Genomic DNA, 21,026 nt, shown 5'->3' with positions numbered 1-21,026 from the left:
TAAATTATGCATTTTATAGTTGTTTTATTGGTGTGTATTATTTTATTAATTTATTGTTAGGATAAATTATGCATTGTATAGTTGTTTATTTGTGTGTAAATTTTTAAATCTTTTATCTTTGTAAATTTTAATTTTCTCTTGTCCAATTGTGTTTTATGTACAGCACTTTGGTCAGTGGTTGCTGTTTTTAAAGTGCTTTATAAATAAACTTGGCTTGGCTTGGCTTGGCTATTCTGGATTTAACAGGGAGCCAATATGGTTGTTAAGTGATGACGTAGAATTACATTTCGGGGGCCAAATTGTCCTGTGTTCAATATGCCACAATACTGTGTCCCTCGTTGTTTTGACCGATCCGAATGTAATAGTGAACAGTCACTGAGCTGCCATTGCTGTCCATTTAGGGGCATCTGGACCTGGAAATGACGTCGGACTTAAAGACCGGATGAAGAGAAGCCAATATGAGAGAAATCTGCTCTCTCTTTCTAGTCCCTGTCAGTACTCTAGCTGCAGCATTTTGGATCAGCTGAAGACTTTTTAGGGAGCTTTAATGGCAGCCTGATAATAATGATAATAATTATGAATTATTAGCCTAGACGTAATAAATGCATGAATTAGCTTTTCAGCATCTCTCTGAAAAAGGCTGTTTCTTATTTCAGAAATATTGACCAAATGCAAAAAGTAGTCCTACGTATTTGTTTAATATGTACATTGAAGGACATATCCTGTGTCATGTACAGCAGGCCAGGCTAGGCCCCCCATGCCTACCTTGGAATATAATCAAGAAACATTTAATTGAAGCCATAACAGCTGGAACGTCACTCAAATTAACAAAGTCCATGTCAGGTGTTGAGGAACCAGGGCATACTGCTGAGAAGTAGACTACTGGAACAAGGATACAACATAAGTGGACATGAAATGAGAACCGGAAACTGTGGGAAAGCTACTACACATGTAACCCCAGTGAAATAAAGAGGATGTGTGACCTATGCATTCTTCAACACCCAACATCTAAACTGATGTTGAAACAACTAGTAACTCAGTGTTCCAACATCCGCAAGAAGCAACTGCTATCACAAAGAAGAGGATGATGAGGTACATCACAAATGCTATGGCAAGGTGGAGCCAGGATGTCAGGTCAAGGGGGCGATATCATCATCCCCACACTCTTAGATTGGGTACCAAGCTCAAAGAACATTGAATTCCAGGGCAGCTAAGCATGAAGAGAAGACCATAAGACTGTAGGATACACCATCAAGGATGGTTAAGAATGACCAAGCTAAGATGCTGTAGGAATTCCTGATACAGACAGACAAACTGGTGAAGGCTGATCAACTGGATGTGGTAGTGGTGGACAAGCAGGGGAAGAAGGCTGTTGTGATAGATGTAGTAATACCAAGTGATAGCAACACCAGGAAGAAAGAATACAAGACTGAGAAATACCAAGGGCTGAAAGAAAAGTTATTAGAGAGGATGTGGAAGGTGAAGGTAACAGTGGTCCCTGTGGTAATTGGAACACTCAGGGACACTCATGGCAGTGACCCCCAAAGTGGGAGAATGGCTCCAGCAGATTCCAGGAACGACATCCAAAATCTTCGTCTAGAAGAGCGCAGTCCTCGTCTGGAAATGGAAGCCAAAGGGCACAAACCAACACACTTCCCTTTTATGTGCTGCAAACATATTTTACAGTCCAAACAAAACTACTGCAGTATCTGTGTGTGGGACAAGGTACAGTAAACACAGACAGCAATTACGAGCAAGAAGACAAGTACGCACTTTGCGTCATTTTATGTGTGATATGAACTGATACAAAGCAGCAAGTTCAGTCTTAGGGCCCAAACTATTCACACCTATGAAAATCGCATCACTTTTTTTCATGTAATACCCACCATCAGTGAAATAGCGGCGTCATGCGTTCTTGATTGCAGACCAGCTAGCTTGCGGTGCCAGAGTTGAACCAGTTTTTTGGCCGAGGACCAAGTGCGTTTGCGGTGGAAAAAAATGCTGAACAGTTCAGTCACTGGCACCGGCACCCGGTCAGTGGAAAAAGGGCCCTGAGGCTCTGCTGGAGGTTCTTCCTTCCTGTTGTTACACAGGGTTTGCTCATAGAGGATCATCTGATCATTGGGGTTCTTTCGAATATTGCGGGGTTTTTAACCTTATAAATGCCTTGAGACAATTTTTGTTGTGAATTGATGATGTATAAATAACACTGGATTCAATAAAATAAAAATTGCTATAATAGTGAATGTAGTATTCGACAGCTCCTTAAAGTAAAGCTGAAAGTCTTTAACTGCATCTTATTTCAAATCTAACTTGAAAGTATGCAGATTCATAATAATTATTTTACCATCCAAACATTGCTGGACCAAACTGTATCAATAAGTGGTTCAGAGAAATCTCTGTACACTGCACAGAAAGCCAAAAACCAACATGGAGGTGATCTTTTGGCCATTTCAACATTTGATGTAGTGATTCATCTTTATAGTATATTCAACTTGCTGAATTTTTTTTTTTTCAGAAAACTATATATCCTGATTAAAGGCTTTTTGTAATGAAAAGCCCCAGAATAAAGTAGGGTAGGATAATTGCATGCAGCGCTCACCTCAGGAGAGGGCAGCCTGATGGGGGCCTTGCCATCCAGTGTGCTTTTCAACAACTTGTCACCGAGAATGTGGTTTAGATGTTGTGCCATAACTCTCTGTTGTTCAACACTGCAGTGGTTCTCAATGGACAGGATGACTGGATATTCTGACACCTGGATGGGGGAGAGGAGGAGGAAAAGTGAAGTGATTTTGTAATTTAAAACTGGAGAGCATTATGATAACAGAAAACTAAAACACCTGCAGCCCTATAACATGGGTTGTGCCTGGCTGGCTGAAAAACTAGCAGATGGATGGACAAGGGGTCACAAGGCCACAATTTTCAGTTGCCATGAAACACTATTACAGAGCAGACTCTCACATGCATGGAAACTTGGCTTCTGTTCCTTTTGGCATGAGTTTGGCATTCTATGGCAGATCCCTGGCCAGCTCGCTTTATAGTTTTACTCCATCTGATAAATATTCCAAAATATTGTCTGTGGAAAGACCACCGTACAAACAATAAAGTGAAGAATATGAACTGTAAGAAATAAAAGTTCTGACAACAAATGTAAAAAAGAAATAGTCTGACTCTAGGAAGTTACTGGCTTAATGTTCCCTTTTATTCAGTTCACTCTGCATAATGCATACAGTACGAGATCTCAAAATCCTGCTTGTCCTGGCTGAAGACGCCTCTGTTCATGATCAGATGACCTATGACACCACGAGTCCCTGCTTGCATATATATATATATACACATCATCACTGTCATCCATCAATTCTCAAATGCTTTACCTTACTAAGAACACCTCAACTGAGTCAAGTTAGCTGTTTGTTCTGTAGTCTGCTGACCTGAAGTTAACTTAACTGCCACTGTTGGTGTTTGCCACGACTGTATCAGTTAGTGTATACAGTAAGCTGTGGAGTGCTAATTTTGAGTGAGGTATATTTTGGGGTTTTGGTATGAGTACAAAACCAAAGCAAGTGAAGAAGTCCTCTGTCTGCCCTGTCCACAGGGGCATGGCTTCTCTTTACAGGAGGACTGTCCATGCTAGGAGAGCATTAAGGAAGCTGTGTGCACCCTGGACAGACTTTTATTGAGAAAGTGTTAGGAAAGACTGCTATCACATAGCTTGACTCTCCAATCTGTGAGTCTAGGGACCAAGTTTCATCTGAGAATGAAGGAAAAGAGCATTCAGTCAATGTCCACACAACACACACAGTGTCGAACCAGATACTTACTCTGGATGGCATTACTTTGGCCTCCAGTAACACTGTGAGAAATCTTGGAGTCATTTTTGACCAGGATATGTCCTTCAATGTACATATTAAACAAATATGTAGGACTGCTTCTTTTGCATTTACGCAACATTTCTAGAATTAGAAACATCCTTTCTCAGAGTGATGCTGAAAAGCTAAGTCGTGCATTTATTACTTCTAGGGTGGACTATTGTAATTCATTATTATCAGGCTGTCCTAAAAGCTTCCTGAAAAGCCTTCAGCTGATTCAAAATGCTGCAGCTAGAGTACTGACAGGGACTAGAAAGAGAGAGCAGATTTCTCCCATATTGGCTTCTCTTCATTGGCTCCTTAAATCTAGAATAGAATTTAAAATCCTTCTCCTCACGTACAAGGTCTTGAATAATCAGGGCCCATCTTATCTTAAAGACCTTATAGTACCATATCACCCAAATAGAGTGCTTCGCTCTCAGACTGCTGACTTACTTGTGGTTCCTAGGATACTTAAGAGTAGAATGGGAGGCAGAGCCTTCAGCTTTCAGGCCCCTCTTCTGTGGAACCAGCTTCCAGCTTGGATTCAGGAGACAGACACCTTCTCTATTTTTAAGATTAAGCTTAAAACCTTCCTTTTTGATCAAGCTCAGTAATCATCACAGTTTGTGGGGTTTTTCTTATAATCATGTTCCCAGATTTAGTCTCTGAGCTAACCACTACATGGAGCAAACCACTGTCTACCCACATCACTGTGCCTGTTTATGGACAGCATTTGATGCTGGTTTAGTTAGTCCACCACCTATGGAAATGAAGCTAAGGTGCAAGTTCAATAAGGCAGATCTGAAATCACTCATCTATTTTCTTTCCCAAGTGTTTTCCCGTTTCTCTATCTGTGATCACCTCCACTTTCCCATGCAGTCAAACTCAATGCTGACCTCATCTCCTCTTGTCCAATCATCTTTCTGCCCACCTTCCTCAAGCCAATCAGCTTCCGCTCAGGGTGCTTTAAATATCACTGCTTACCTGTCTTTCCCACCCCTTCCCCTTCACCACCCAAGGGCTCTTTCCAAGCCTCCAACTTAGTCTCCACCACCACCAGCGTCTTGACTCTGGGGGGGGGGGGGGGGGGGGGGGGGGGGGGGGGTTGGGGTCCTGCCTAATCCCTATCTCTACTGGGATTCCCTTCAGCTTCACTGGGCCATCGGAGTCTAATCACCAAACAGCTATTTGTATTATCAATAAATCTTGTTCAATTTCTCCCAATGATCTCTCCTTATTGAACTAGCTTGAGCAGCTTATCTGGTGTCATCCCACAGCCATGGTCTAGAAGGCCCCTTAAATCTAATACCCAAGCACTGCAGATTTTCAGTGTCTCTGTCATGGACCCAGCTGGCCTCTCTCACTCTGGGTCTCCTATTCTGTTGTGCGTGTTCATGAACCAATCCCTGTGTTGTAGAGGCAGTCCTCCTCCAGCTCTCAGTTGCTAAGCATCTGGGCCATCTCCTCAGCTAGTGGCGGTTTAGGTGACCACTAGTCCTACTTAACTTGGAGTAAGATGTGTACTCAATGCCTGATTGTTACTTACCTCCCAGTTAGTTGATGTCAGCTCTCCAGAACTTTGCTACCAGCTTTTCAGGGGACCCCTCTCAACACTTCTTCTCAACAACCGCTCATCCAGCTGTTCCAGCAGTTCCAACACATCCTTCCCCAGAACCCCTGGAGAGGGCGCTCCCTAACCCTGAAGCGTTTGCCGTTGAGTTGGAGAAGTATGGGGGATCCCTTACTCAGTGCCTGTTAGTTTTCAGACAGCAAAATCACACCTGCTGCTCAGATGGTAATAAAATCACTTTTACGGTTCAGTTACTGTGGGGTCGAGCATTAGAATGGGCTGATGCAGTGTTAAAGATGCACCCTAAATTGTCCTTTTTGAGCTCATTCAAATCTGTTTTTGACAAGGGGTCAAGTCCTGAGATAGCAGCACAGAAACTAGTCAGCCTCCATCAAGGTAAATGGAGCGTAGCAGATTTCTCCATTGAGTTTCGGATTTTGGCCAAGGAAGTAGGCTGGGAGGAGGAAGCCTTGAGGGCAGTTTTTCTGAATGGGCTATCCAAAAATCGGAAGTTTAAGTTGGTAACAAAGGACTTACCTCTTGCACTTTATTCCCTCATTAACATGTGTATTCCCTTAGATGATCATCTCCAAGTGCACTGACGGCTGCAGGACTACAATTCGCAGGATGTCTAACAAAGGGCCATCATGGCTTCCTGCGGAAATACCCCGGAAGCACCTCAGCTTTTAAATTTTTGCAAGGTGCCACCATCTTTTCAAAGTTAGATCTGTTTAATGCTTATCATCTGGATCCGAATGAGTGAAGCAGATGAATGGTAGACTGCATTTAACACTCATCTGGGATGTTTTGAGTACCTAGTTATGCCTTTTGGGTTAACTAATGCCCCAGCTGTGTTCCAAACTCTTATCAATGATGTGCTCCATGACTTTCTAAACCATTTTTGTTTTTGTGTATGTTGACGATATCCTCATTTTTTCCAGAAATCTCTGAACACCAGTGCCACATCCACCAGGTTCTGCAGCATCCAACTATATGTCAAGAGCGAAAAATTTTCATGTCAAGATTTTGTCTTTTCTTGGTTTTGTCATAGCAAACAGACAAATAAAAGCAGACCTGGGAAAGATACAAACTGTGGTGGAGTGGCCAATTCCTGTTTCCCGCAAGCACCTGCAGCATTTCCTAGGATTTGTCAATTTTTACCGCTGCTTCATTAGGAATAACAGTAAGATTGTCTTTCCACTCACCGTTCACCGTTTCAGATGGAATGACATAGCTCAAAAGGCCTTTGTCACGATTAAGAATTTGTTTGCTACGACACCTGTTTTGATTCAACCTGACACGACTAAGCAATTCGTGGTCGAGGTTGATGCTTCAGACTCTGGAGTGGGGCAGTCCTCTCACCGCAAAAGGATGGTAAACTCCATCCCTGTGCTTATTTCTCCCGCCATCTCTCTTCTGCAGAGTGTAATTATGATGTCGGGGACTTGGAGCGGTTGGCGATTAAACTTGCCTTGGAGACGTGGCGCCATTGGCCGGAGGGGGTTGCACAACCTTTTGTTTTGTTGACAGATCATAAAAATCTTGCCTATCTAAAGATGGCAAAATTACTCAATGCCCGCCAGTCAAGGTGGGCTCTGTTTTTTTCCCGTTTCAATCTGACTATAACTTACCATCCAGGGTCTAAGAACACCAAGTCCGACGCACTGTCCCATCAGTTCTCATCTTCAGATGACCCCCCCCCCAAAGGAGGCAAGGAGGCTTCTGCCTGCTTGCATTGTTGGCTCCGTAACCTGGGAGATTGAAAGTCTGATTAGAGAGGCCCTGAAGGATGAGCTGGATCCTGGCGGGGGCCCTCCCAACCATCAATATGTTCCTTCCAGCATCTGTCAGCACGTCATCCAGTGGGCTCACACTTCTAAGTTCGCTTGCCATCCTTGTAAGAACCACACTTTCTTTCTGGTGGCTGACTCTAATAAAGGATGTTTGGGAGTATGTATCTGCCTGTTCTGTTGTGTACAGAATAAGTCTGCCAGCTCTCTGCCTGCCGGTCTACTTCCTCCATAGCGGATCCCAGCGATGCGCGTCGGAGGCTGCAACAGACCCTCTTCCAACACGTGGGCGACCATGGTCTTCCTGCTCCATGGAATACCACTGGACATCATGTCTGAAGGGGACCCCAGTTTATGTAACGAGTTTGAAAGGAGCTTTGCTCAGTTCATGGAGCCCAGGTGAGCGATGACAGTCTCAGCTGGACAAAATTTATTGGGTTCAGGTGGACATAGCCCACGCTAGAAGCTCAGTCACTGTGCTCCAGATATGCCACTCGATGTGGCTGGTGGTGCTTTGGGTCACTGGTTCCCTGAGACAGCCACTGGAACGTCTCCTTAAGAAGGTCAGAGTCACCATGGATTACATTCTCCATGCATCTTACTGTGCAGTGATTTTTCACAGGAGAGGGATGGCTTTGAAAGCTACTGTGCAGCAGCATTTTTGGCTGACCTTCTCTGATGTCCAAGATAGAGACAGGGCAATTTACTTGGACAAACCATTATCTGCTGATTTGGGTTCTTTACACAATAACTCAAAGCCAGTTGTGATTTCATCCCCAGGCATGATATGAAGCCCAAATTTCTTGTAGACCTGTAGCAATACTGCTACGTGCCCCAAAGAAAGCTGTGCCATCTGCTGCTGTGCACGCACAACCAGTGAAAACACTACAGTTTGTCCAGCAAAGGCTTGCTACAGTTTTATTGAGCAGCTGTGGAGATCTTTACTTTTGCTATCCTTACTTTTAACCGTCTGGTTATCTGTTCCACGCTTGTGTCCAGACAGTCAGGGCCTTAACACATTTCTCCCCAGTGGAAATTATACCACCAATTCTGGAGAAATTATCATTCTTTTGGCAGCAAGGCCCTGGTAGATTCCTATCTGCAGGGACCTCCTCTCATAAGCAGGGGATGGAGACCCTTTGTGGGTCCCCATTTGAACATACTGAGTATATAGACATGGAGTTTATTTCAAATAAATCTTCTTGCTCTGGCTTATGTAAAGCAGGTGAATGACATTCAGTTCTCTCTGGAGCTTGAAAAAGGCGACTGGACTTCTTTTTGTTTCTTGAAGACGTTTCACCTCTCATCCGAAAGGCTTCTTCAGTTCTCAACCAAATGGTGGAGAGACCCAGGTATTTAAACCCCTGTGGGCGTAGTCCCCTGGAGGTGGTTATGACCCTCTATTGATCATGTGCGTGAACACATGTGCCCAGGTGTGAAGGGGGCGTGGGTCATATTTAATCAGTGGTTTCAGTTGAAACCAATTTAGGACTCCGCTCCATTGTTTCCTGTGGCCTATTGAGGTCACTGGAACAAAGGTGTGAATGGGGGTTGAGACGTCTGGGAAGGGAGCTCAGGACAGCACTGTAAGCGGGGGAAAGTTGGTGACGTAATCCACATCCTCTGTTCAATGATGGTTGTTCACAGTGGACATAGATGGCTTCTTTCACTCCTCTTTCAAACCATCTGTTTTCCCTGTCCAAAATGTGAACATTGGCATCCTCAAAAGAGTGCCCTTTTTCCTTCAGATGCAGATGTACTGCTGAATCTTGTCCTGTCGAGGTGGCTCTTCTATGTTGTGCCATTCGTTTGTGAAGAGGCTGTTTGGTTTCACCAATGTAGAGGTCCGAGCACTCTTCACTGCACTGAACAGCATACACTACATCGCTGATCTTGTGTTTGGCGGGTTTGTCCTTGGGATGAACCAGTTTTTGTCTTAGGGTGTGACTTGGTTTGAAGTATACTGAGATGTCATGCTTGGAGAAAATTCTTCTGAGTTTCTCTGACAACTGAAGAAGCCTTTCGGATGAGAGGTGAAACGTCTTCAAGAAACAAAAAGAAGTCCAATCGCCTTTTTCAAGCTCCAGAGACTACTATGACCTGGATGACTGAGAATCTACACAGATATACGACATTCAGTTCTGTGCATCCTTCTTGCACACAGTTCTATTCAGATGGCTTCAAGGTCATATTATGCCTGAATGTTTCATATTTACCTAAAATTATTCCTGCAGCTCATAGCTGTATGAATTTTGAGCTTATGAATTTTTCTTATAAGGGGATTTTGTTTAAAATACAATTTAACTGTTGACAAATTTTACTGGTCTGGTGCAGAAGTTATTTTGCTCTATTTATGACAACATCCTAACTCTAGGGATTGTGGGGTTTAGAAAGCATTGAATTGAATAGGGTTAGGGTTTTGGGTGTGGTTGCTCACTTATACACAGAATAGCTTGTGTCTGTCTGCATGTACTATCATTGTATGCCTGAAGCAAAAAAACAACACTTGAAATGATCAAATTTAAGACAAAGTTGCAAGCATATTTACACACCTCTTAGCCTTCTTTTTAACTTCACCTGTTCTACTCTTGTTCCTCAATGTACAAAACAGCTTCACTTCCATTGGCAGTGTTTTCTTCATATGTTAAATGAGCCAAAACACTTAACTAATTTTGGAAAATTCTGAACTGCCCTATATGCAACATATACATGTCGTAAAAAAGAATTCCAGGTATGGTGTGGTCACATCCATCGCAGTTTGTCTTCATCATTCACCCCTCAAAAAGCAAAGTTTCATTTCAGCACACTCCAGTAAGTACATAGTGTGTATCAGCTGTATCGTTAGTGGAAATCTCAACGTGATGACAGACCTCCACTTGTCTTCACGGCCACCTTGAATGTGGTGCAGTACCAGGTTGCCCCACCACATAGTTGGTGGGGGCAACCTGGAAATGTGAAGAACAGTTATTGAACATGAAGAATGGCAACCTAAAGGTTGAATGTGATGACAGGAGTGTACATGTGCGGGCAGGGCCTCACAAGCCATTACAGTTCATCTGCCTTAAAGGAATGAATAGAGATGTCTTCAGCTAGGACACCGGGAGGGTGTTATTCCACACTGAGCGCATTGTACTGCGTTCCATTCCTTCAGGGAACAGAAGTCATAATCATAACATTTTAGTTCCATTACACTCAATGTCGGCACATCTACCACCCAATTACTGCTTGTTTTCATCATCCCTATTAGCTAGTGCTGAAAGGGTCACTTGCATTTGTATAAAGCCAGAGAAGGTGGAGCATAGTTCTTTGTCTCGCTCTCTCGCTCTCATCCTTGGGTGCTTTTTGCAGTTTATTTTCTTAATTGGTTGAGTTCGGTGTTACTAGCAGTCCTGATTTCAGTTTTGTTTTATTAGTTTATTAATGATAGTTATTTATAGTCATAACATTTAGCTTGGTGTAGGACAGTAATCAACCAACATGCTGGTATTCCTTTCTATAAATGTGAAATAACCCACTCAGCTACCTTGAAGGCATAGTTGCTCACAGCACTGACCACATCCTTGAAAAGTATCTTGGAGGTGAAAGTGTGTCCATGATAGACAATGGGCTCTCCATTGGCACCATCCCAGCAGTCAACTTCCACACATCGGCAGCTACGATTCAGAGCCCTAAACAACAAAGACAAATTAAATCCTTCATTCATTAACGATTTTGTTCTAACTAATCCTCTGCACTTCCTGATTCACTAAATGTCCTCCACCTGTCCCCCTTTCTTTCTCAGTTTCTACATTCATGAGTGCCTCAAAGTATTTCTTCCATCTTCTCAACACACTCTTCACTTGCTAGCATATTTCTCTCTCCATCATCTCACCTTAACCTCTATTTTCTCATTCTATTACCAAGTCTTCTTTCTTCTGTCTAGAGCAAAGTCAAAGTCAAGAGTGTGACTGACAGCCTGTCTTCACTCTCATCAAAACACAACACAGAGTGATGCATTTCCTTGAAAATTTGATTAAAAAAAAAAAAACACAAACAACACAACACTAATCAATCATATGTGACTCAAAAGTGCTAATGCCAATATGTGACCCACTTGATAGTGGGACACAAACAAAACGAGCAGTAAATTTAGGCCAGAGTAATATCACAAAGTAACCACCCTCTATTGCCAGTTTAAATTAACTTTTTTTTAATTATAAATAAATAAATTTATGGAGGATACTCCAAACACTTTTTTGGCAGCTTTTCTCTACATTCCAGCATTCCAGCTGTACAGTACTTTCCCAGTCATCTGGTAACTGTTCACTACCACCAAGAGCCTGTGTCAACTCTATACAAACATCTGCATAGGGAAGCCAGACAGAGGACAGTGGCAAAAATTTTGTTACCCAGGAGATGTTAAATTTGACTATTAGTAGTAGCTTCATTATTTTTGCAAGTTTTATTTTTAATCACTGTTTCCTTTTGTTTTTATGTTTATGATTTGGGCTACTTGGTTAAGCTCTGGCACCAAAACCACATAAATACAGAAATCTCCATTTTCTAGGTTCCCAGAGTGACCAGATTTTTGAATCAACTACATTATCTGGCTTAATTTGTCTGCTTTTATCACAGCTTGTCCAAAGTTACATTATCATCAAAATGGATGATAATGTAACTTTGGACTATGGTTATTAATGGGGGGGCACCTACTACCCAATTCCAAACCTTCTGACAGTGCTGATGAATTAACAGAGAGCTGGACCACCTAGCTAGCATACTGCAGATTAGCTTGTCAGAAGCAGTGGTTCAGTATCTACCCTAGGTCTTCATGGAGTAGCTAGAGGATACACCAAACAGCGTGTTTTACAAGGATGTTGGACTGAATTTTATAAGAGCATGTTAATTTAATCCAGTACTGCTACCTGATGTATCCTTCCACACTGCTCTGTCCTCGGAGCTGGTCCTCCATCAGGTAGGTGTTGTGGGAGGAGGAAATGAAGTAATGACACAGTGGCTGAGTCATATCCTGGAAGACCACCCTCCGCCGTGGGTTGAAGATGGAACCTTCAGCTGAGCCAAGGTACATCAAAAAGCCATCAAATGTCATGGCATTCAGCAGCTTGGCTGGAACAACAGCAAGATTATGTCAGGCCCTTTTAACATAGTGTGTTAATTGTACTTTATAAAATGTAATATGGAAATAGATGGAATACAAATTTCCTATGGCATTAGGACCAAAATACAAAAACAAAAACAAGATACAGTGTATTCTTTAGAATGTGTTCACCTGTGTCTGAGGGTTCATAGCATTCAATGAGCTGCTTGGCGTGCAGTTGGACATCATCCCCCTCCAGCTGTTCCTCTCTTAGGAAGTCCTCGAGGTCGCTCTGGGATAGTTTCTGACCATCAGCTGAGTATTCTTGAAAAACCCTCAGTATATCCTCTCGCTGGGTCAACATCTTGTAAAAGATGACAAACTCATCATCCTCCAGGGTACCTGACTGGGACTTATCAGCCATCTAAGAAAAGAGAAACAAATATGTCCATGTGGACAGATGCATCAAAATGCAAGATGGCTTAAGCCTATGATAAAAGAACACAAACATCTTTAATAATGAATATTTAAATGACAGGAATGTCTATACTTTGTTTTAGTACAAGCCTCTCACTGTAAAAAGGCGGTGGGCATGTTGTTCATTCATGTCCACATTCATCATCTTCAGCAGGTCTTGAACTTCCTTAAAGTTCATCCTGCCATCATTGTTCTTGTCTGCCTTCTTGAACCAGTCACCAATCCATCTGAGTACAACAATTAAGGAAGTTTCCAAGATAATCTGTCCACTGCAATGTGGGAACATGGTGATTCCACAATCGGCATTACAAAAGCAAAAAACATTGATTGAACATGTATTTTGTCTTTATATTGTCATTTCAGTGTGCACATTTTAATTCCATTTTCTTAATGTTTTAATTCAGTTAATTAGCTGTCTGATTTACCTCCGCTTTGGCAGTACACACCTGACTGAAACTCTTCAAATAAACCGTTCCTCTGCAGATGATCAGTTAGCTGTTTTACAACTACTCTTTCAAGAATCTTTGAGAGAAAAGGAAGGTTGGAGATAATAATAATTATAATTAACCTATAGCTGTCTTAGTTAATTAGCCTATAATTAACTAAGACAGCTGGGTCAGCGATGGCTTTCTAAGTAATGGTTTAATTACTGCCACCTGTAAGGCCTGTGGTACATAGCCATCTAATAAAGACAGATTGATCATTTTTAAGATTGATGCATTAAATAGTGGTGGACTTCTTTGAGCAGTCTTGTAGGAATGAGGTCTAATAAACATGTTGATGGTTTGTAGGAAGTAACTATTGAAGTTAACTCAGAAAGATCAATCAGAGAGAAAAAAGTTTAAATAAATATTAGCATTACTTTATTGTTTTTGAATCTTTATGCTTAAATAGCTTTTTGCTGATTTTAGCTTTGTTTTTTGGTGGTCTGGGAGCAGGCACCGACTCTGTGGGGATGGGGTTTTGGGGGGATGGCAGGAGGAGAGAAGCTGCAGAGAGGCGTGTAAGACTGCAACTCTGCTTCCTGGTCTCAACCCTGGGTAGTCACATTTTAGGGAGGGTTAATAAATTTGTCCAGATTTCTTGAAATGAGAGCTGCTCCATCCAAAGTGGGATGGATGCCGTCTCTCCTAACAAGACCAAGTTCCCCCCCCCAAACTTTCTCAATTATCTATAAAGCTCACATCGGTTTTGGACACCACTCAGACCGCCAAAAATTTAAGGATAACAAACAGCTAAAGATGTCACTCCTGGTCGGACTGGGGAGGGGTCCAGGGGAAACTACAGAGTCTGATGTTGTTTTGGCAAAGTTACACACCGATTCAATATTAACTTTAGTGACTTCCGATTGGCATAAAAGGGTGTTATTACTGCCAACATGAATTATTATTTTTTTCAAAATTTATATTTAGCCTTAGCCATCAGTTTCAAATTTGTCGCCTGCTCTGGCCCCTGGAAGACAATCATCTATCATTGCAGATGTTGCTAGCTTCACATTTTTCAAAACAGTCACCAATAACCAGTTTGTTCCTCTGCAGGTGTGCTGCCAAATGTGGAAAAATGATTACAGAGGTGAATGGTGTAGGGCTTCTGTTTAAGACTACGCTTCCTCACACCAGCCTCCATACCTTTGGGGACAGAGCCTTCAGTGTGGCAGCCCCCACCTTCTAGAACTCTCTCCCTTCTGAGCTTTGCAATGCCCTATCCCAGCTGACATAGGACGAGAGGCAGGGTACCCCCTGCACAGGTCGCCAGCCTGTTGCAGGGCCAACACAGAGAGACAGACAACCATCCACACTCACGGGCAATTTAGAGTGGCCATTTAACCTAACCCCAGTAACTGCATGTCTTTGGACAGTGGAATTGAACCCAGGCCTTTCAGATGGTATTCTAACTGAGAGGCAGCAGTGCTAACTACTGTGCTGCCCTATCATTATATTATTATTATTATTATTATTATTAAATACCTGGGGCCCAAAGAAGAGGAAAATATAATCTCTTTTTAGCATTTAAGTTTGAACACAAAACCAACACACAAAGCAAAATGCAAAAGCGTCCCAAAGAGACTTTAAAGCGACTGCCACAGGAACAAGTAGAAACAGAGGCTATAATGTGACAAGCCTGCTTTTGTTACCATGAAATACCAAAAGCCTGCTTTTGTTACCGGGGTCGTCATACACTGAGCGTTAACATCACTCTGTGATCTTTACCAGCTTTGTGTTGACATGCCGTCTTTGCAGATGTTAGAAAAGAGCTGAAATTTTGTTTGCATTATACTGTGGTTTCTTTGCTTGACAGAGTTTGTACTTTATCAATGTCCTTTTATGCAATAAAAATCAAAGCAATACCCTCAAGTAGCCCCCTCCATTATTGTCCTCCTCCCTGCACACAAACCAAAAATCAACTGATTGTAGCTCAGAAAAAGATATGTTTGATGTTCTTTCTCTTTCTATTAAACTGGTGTGTAGACACCTGAAGAACCTTTGTAACGCAAGTAACATCATAATTGTAACTGTAATATGATTACAGAATTTAGTACATTAACTCATTACATTACTGCATTACTGAAATGCAGTAATGTAATATGATTACAATGACACATTACAGGTGCTGGTCATAAAATTAGAATATCATGAAAAAGTTGATTTATTTCAGTAATTTCATTCAAAAAGTGAAACTTGTATATTATATTCATTCATTACACACAGACTGATAGATTTCAAATGTTTGTTTCTTTTAATTTTGATGATTATAACTGACAACTAATGAAAACCCCAAATTCAGTATGTCAGACAATTAGAATATTACTAAAGGCCGATATAAATAAAGGATTTTTAGAAATGTTGGCCAGCTGAAAAGTATGAACATGAAAAGTATGAGCATGTACAGCACTCAGTACTTAGCTGGGGCTCCTTTTGCCTGGATTACTGCAGTAATGCAGCGTGGCATGGAGTCGATCAGTCTGTGGCACTGCTCAGGTGTTATGAGAGCCCAGGTTGCTCTGATAGTGGCCTTCAGCTCTTCTGAATTGTTGGGTCTGGTGTATCACATCTTCCTCTTCACAATAGTCCATAGATTTTCTATGGGGTTAAAGGTCAGGCGGGTTTTCTGGCCAATTAAGAACAGGGATACCATGGTCCTTAAAGCAGGTACTGGTAGCTTTGGCACTGTGTGCAGGTGCCAAGTCCTGTTGGAAAATGAAATCTGCATCTCCATAAAGTTGGTCAGCAGCAGGAAGCATGAAGTGCTCTAAAACTTCCTGGTAAATGGCTGCGTTGACCTTGGACCTCAGAAAACACAGTAGACCAACACCAGCAGATGACACGGCACCCCAAACCATCACTGACTGTGGAAACTTTACACTGGACCTCAGCCAGCGTGGATTCTGTGCCTCTCCTCTCCTCCTCCAGACTCTGGGACCTTGATTTCCAAAGAAAATGCAACATTGACTTTGATCAGAGAACATAACTTTGGAGCACTCAGCAGCAGTCCAGTCCTTTTTGTCTTTAGTCCAGGCGAGACGCTTCTGACGCCGTCTCTGTTCAAGAGCAGCTCGACACGAGGACTGCGACAGCTGAAACCATGTCTGCATACGTCTGTGCTGGTGGTTCTTGAAGCTCTGACTCCAGCTGCAGTCCACTCTTTGTGAATCTCCCCCACATTTTTGAATGGCTTTTGTTCCACAATCCTCTCCGGTACAGTTATCCCTGTTGTTGTACACTTTTTTCTACCACATCTTTTCCTTCCCTTCACCTCTCTATTAATGTGCTTGGACACAGAGCTCTGTGAACAGCAGCCTCTTTAGCAATGACCTTTGTGTCTCGCCCTCCTTGTGCGAGGTGTCAAAGGTCATCTTTTGGACAACTGTCAAGTCAGCAGTCTTCCCCATGATTGTGTAGCCTACAGAACTAGACTGAGAGACCATTTAAAGGCCTTTGCAGGTGTTTGTAGTTAATCAGCTGATTAGAGTGTGGCACCAGGTGTCTTCAATATTGAACCTTTTACAATATTCTAATTTTCTGAGATACTGAATTTGGGGTTTTCATTAGTTATCAGTTATAATCATCAAAATTAAAAGAAACAAACATTTGAAATATATCAGTCTGTGTGTAATGAATGAATATAATATACAAGTTTGACTTTTTGAGTGGAATTACTGAAATAAATCAACTTTTTCATGATATTCTAATTTTATGATCAGCACCTGTACTTTGGAAGGTGTTACACTGATTACTTGTTTATAGTTAGGTTGGACAGCAAATCAAATAACTTTATTTTTTTTTTTTTTTTTTTTTTAGCCTGTCATGTCTGGTAGATCTTGCAAGCAGAACTGTGATCTGAATGCATTGTTGTGCCAAACATATTTGCTATTTCAAGATGAGCTCTATAGGTTCTCAATAGGCTCTTCTTGTTGATGTTTTAACCCTTTATTTTATTTATCTGAGTTATTTTTCCACATACTATGTAACAGCCAGAGCTGACAGGCTGCAGAAGAGGAAAATAAAGAGAAGAAAAAGGGAGAGAGAAAGGGAGCAAAAAAAAAAAAAAAGGGGAAAGAGCACAAGTCTATTAATCTAAATCAAATAACTTTAAGGCACAGACAGCATATGTATGTAAACACTGAGTGAAGGATACTGATCGAGTTTCTCCCTCTCGCCCATGTTTTCCACATTCTCAATCAGTTTCCTCATGCCCCTGATCCAGGACTGTGCTTCCTCAGCTGACTCAGCCACCAAATCCAAGTTGCCCCTGCGACCCCGAAAGACCAGCGTGAAGCATCTGTTGGGTGGGAATTCATCTGCAATACTGAGCAGAACCTCACTCTGGTGACCCTCTCGAACTGCTTCCACATCATTCACAGAGACTGTGAACACAAAAACTGGACCTTAGAAGGTTTTATACATGGAAATAGAGCACTTTAACTTCAGAAAACAAACAACCAAAAAAAATGTTTGCCAAAAAAGATTTTTGGCATTTTAGCCTTTACTTGATAGGACACTGTACAGGGTGGACAGAAAAGCAGGAAGAGAATGACATGCAGAAAACGGTTTGGGACAGAGTCAAACCCCGGCCCCCGCGTAGCCTTTAGCAGCTCAATCAGGTAAGCCATGGTGGTGCCTGACCATTTTGATTTAGAACAGGCTATTCACAGCAGATATTTTGACTTGTTACAGCTGTGCGGTACTTACTGCACAGCCATGAGGTATTGTTAACCAAATCATTAACAATACCTCAGTTCCACTAAATGTCACAGTGAGCCAGATTGCACATATTTTTTACAAGCCAAACTCTCGGTGTTGAAGGAGATCTATTAGCTTCATTTTTTTTCAACTACATTATTAATCAGAACTGTGTTTTCTTACATGTCGAGTGAATATTGCCAGCCTTTTTAGACTGGTACCAGATGGTCATGCAGTCATCCTGCAGCCTGAAGTATCGTGGCTTCTTCCAGGTACGAGACTTGATTTTCCTCATCACCGTGCCCACCAGCATGGACTGGAGGTTATCATCCCCCTGAATTCCTGAAAAGAAGAGAGAATCATTACATATAAAAAGAAAGCATGGTTTAAACAAATGCAAGCTTTAACTGAAGTGTCTAAAATCAGTCATATGTTGTTTGGGTCTTTTGACATCAACTCCAGCGTACATACGTATAAATAGATGAAGGGGAATAAAGGAATAATCACTGACCTCACTAATATTTTCACAAAGTTAACTCCACCACAGCAGGCACAAACTAGACATGAGGTGACTTACGGAGGCCATTTCCTGTAGAAGCCATTTGTTGTCTTCTCACTCTGCCATCTAATGAGAGAAACAAAAGATTCAGAGAATCTGGAGAAATCTCTGTGTGCAAGGGACAAGGCTGTAATGATCTCCGGGTTCTCAGGAAGTACTGCATTAAAAACAGGCATGATTGTGCTATGAAAATCAATGCATGGGCTCAGGAAAATTTCATTGTGTGTGAACACAGCTTGCTGTGCCACCCACAAATGCAGGTTGAAGCTCTATCATGCAAAGAAGAAAGCATATGTGAACATGATCAAGAAGCACTGTCGTCTTCTCTGGGCCAAAGCTCATTTAAAATGGACTGAGGAAAAGTGGGAAACTGTTCTTTTGTTAGAGGAATCATAATTTGACATTCTTTTTAGAAAACATGGACGTCTCATCCTCTGAACTAAAGAGGCGGGACCATCTGGCTTGTTCAATAGCCTGGCTCTCAGATTGTATCGGGGTGCATTAGGGCCTATGGAACTGACAGCTTTTACATCTTGAAAGGCACCATTAATGAAGACCTTGCATATTTCAGCAAGACAATGCTAAACTAAGATGTTTTGATTTATTCAAAATAAACTTATTTTGAATAAATCAATTTTTTTCTTAAAAAAGCAAATTTTCTTAAATACATTATTTAATTTGATTTGTTTTCTATGTTCTATTGTGAATAAAATAAGGTTTTATGACATTTGCAAATCATTGCATTCTGTCTTTATTTACATTTTACACAATGTCACAATTTCCTTGGAATTGGGGTTGTGTATACATCCTAGGTAATTTCCAAGTGAATGGGAACATATATCATATTATTGTTATTATTGTATTCAATACTTTAAGGCAAAAAAAAAGCCTATCCCTTTGGACAGAAGCACCTCTAAATCACCTTCAAGACAACTAGCTGGCTAACAGAATGCAACAAGAAGGAAAGCGGATGCTGAAGATAAACCATCTTAGGCTTTATGATATATGAATTGTTACCATACAGCATTAATGTCCTAGAATTAAATCCATTGGCCAGCTGTTTGCATTCATGAATGCAGACTCATTTTCTGTGAGTGCACTTTATAGAAGCACAGACGTTCTTATTGAGCCTTCTGTCCTGTGCCGTTTGCATTGCCATCAGGCAGATCAGTAAGCTGGAAGCTATTTTGCTGGTCTGTCATGTTTTCACTGCTTTCTGTCCCGTCAGGCACTTTTTGTTCTGTCTGTGTTAAGCTCTTTAATCCAGCTGAGCTTGAAGAATCTCTTCTTTTGGACTGCACCAGTCCAACTCATCTACAAGCTGACAGTCACTTTGACAAAGCTCTCTTTCACAGAATCAGAGCTACAGACAATAGAATTTAACAAACCAAAATGTCTCTTATATTTTTATTTATTTATTTTTTAAAGCCTGTCATGTCTGGCAGTTTTCACAATCGGAATATGATCTGAATGCTCTGGTGCACCAAAGATATTTGCTTTTCCAAGAATAGCTCAAACCAACCAAACCAAATTGTCTAACTGCAGTAAAGTCTTTTGCTTACCTCAACAACTAGTACAGCTATTCTACACTCAAGACTATAACAAAATAGACAGAGATCAGCAGTTTTAAGTGTGTGTGTGTGTGTGTGTGGGGGGGGGGGGGGGGGGGGGGGGGGTTGCAAAAAGGTTGCAACAGAAAATATATGTTAGCAGAGCAGTTCAGCTGCTGTGTTACATATAGCTGTTAGGAAGGTATCCAATGCTGGAAGCACACAGGAAAGGTGTTTTTTTTTCCAAAACTTTTTTTGGTCAAGTGATAAAAGATATCATTTTACTCCAAATTAAAAATATGCTGAGTAGTCCATTCAAATATTCAAGCTGTGTTTTTGTATATGTAAATGTTCATATATAAGGAATCTAAAAGAGGCCACAGAAGAAAAAAAGCATAAGCAAAGAGGAAAACACTGGAATATTTAGGTAACTCTGACCTGTTGCATGATCATCCCTGAGTCCAGCTGGCTGCTGCAGAGTTAGAACAGATCATGACGCCTGCGAGCCCCTCTACTGCTGCCGTTTGCCTGCATGCCACGATGACAAAAGCAAGAACAAGTGAAACCTGGGTGAGCTCACTGAGCTGCTCGCCTGCCCCTCCTCTCCACTGCTCCCTGTGTGCTTCCTCACCTGTTCGCCCTGTCGAGCATTTCTTAAAGTGTTCTGTGAGCTGTGCCTGGATTATATGTGCAGAATCAGGGCAGCATACTTTGAAGCTGAAGAAAATGTTTGACACACTGTTTATTTTGTGCATTTGCAAAAGTTCAGCTCATAAAAACACGAGCTGTACAGCAGAGAGTCAGGGTGAAAGCAGGGGCAGGGATTCAGTACATGCTTTATTAACAGCCCTGCACAGGATCAGTTTAATTATGAATCTATGTTTAAACTTCTCATAAAAAGTTCATGAGCATATAAATATTGTTTTGACTCACTTTGTTATTACACTTGTGAGTATTATGAATTATTTTAAT

At 41.6% G+C, this 21,026-nt stretch overlaps 1 protein-coding gene across 2 annotated transcripts in view; it reads right to left on the bottom strand.

Annotated features, from left to right (window-relative positions):
- Positions 1-20,587, bottom strand: part of plcd4a (phospholipase C, delta 4a) — a 43,912-nt gene extending 23,325 nt beyond the window's left edge. For both annotated transcript variants that reach the window (XM_030748965.1, XM_030748973.1), the window contains exons 1-9: positions 20,493-20,587; positions 18,523-18,570; positions 18,129-18,287; positions 17,401-17,629; positions 12,863-12,992; positions 12,481-12,712; positions 12,116-12,317; positions 10,735-10,879; positions 2,603-2,755 (exon numbers count right to left, since the gene is read on the bottom strand). In XM_030748965.1, the coding sequence (XP_030604825.1) occupies positions 2,603-2,755; positions 10,735-10,879; positions 12,116-12,317; positions 12,481-12,712; positions 12,863-12,992; positions 17,401-17,629; positions 18,129-18,287; positions 18,523-18,547 (1,275 nt within the window). In that variant the 5' untranslated portion in view covers positions 18,548-18,570; positions 20,493-20,587. The remainder of the gene's footprint in view (positions 1-2,602; positions 2,756-10,734; positions 10,880-12,115; positions 12,318-12,480; positions 12,713-12,862; positions 12,993-17,400; positions 17,630-18,128; positions 18,288-18,522; positions 18,571-20,492) is intronic.
- Between the last annotated feature and the right edge of the window lie 439 nt (positions 20,588-21,026).

This window comes from Archocentrus centrarchus, chromosome 2 (genome assembly GCF_007364275.1).
Source record: "Archocentrus centrarchus isolate MPI-CPG fArcCen1 chromosome 2, fArcCen1, whole genome shotgun sequence".
In the NCBI taxonomy this organism is placed as follows: domain Eukaryota; kingdom Metazoa; phylum Chordata; class Actinopteri; order Cichliformes; family Cichlidae; genus Archocentrus; species Archocentrus centrarchus.
This window is presented reverse-complemented; position numbering and strand designations above follow the sequence as displayed.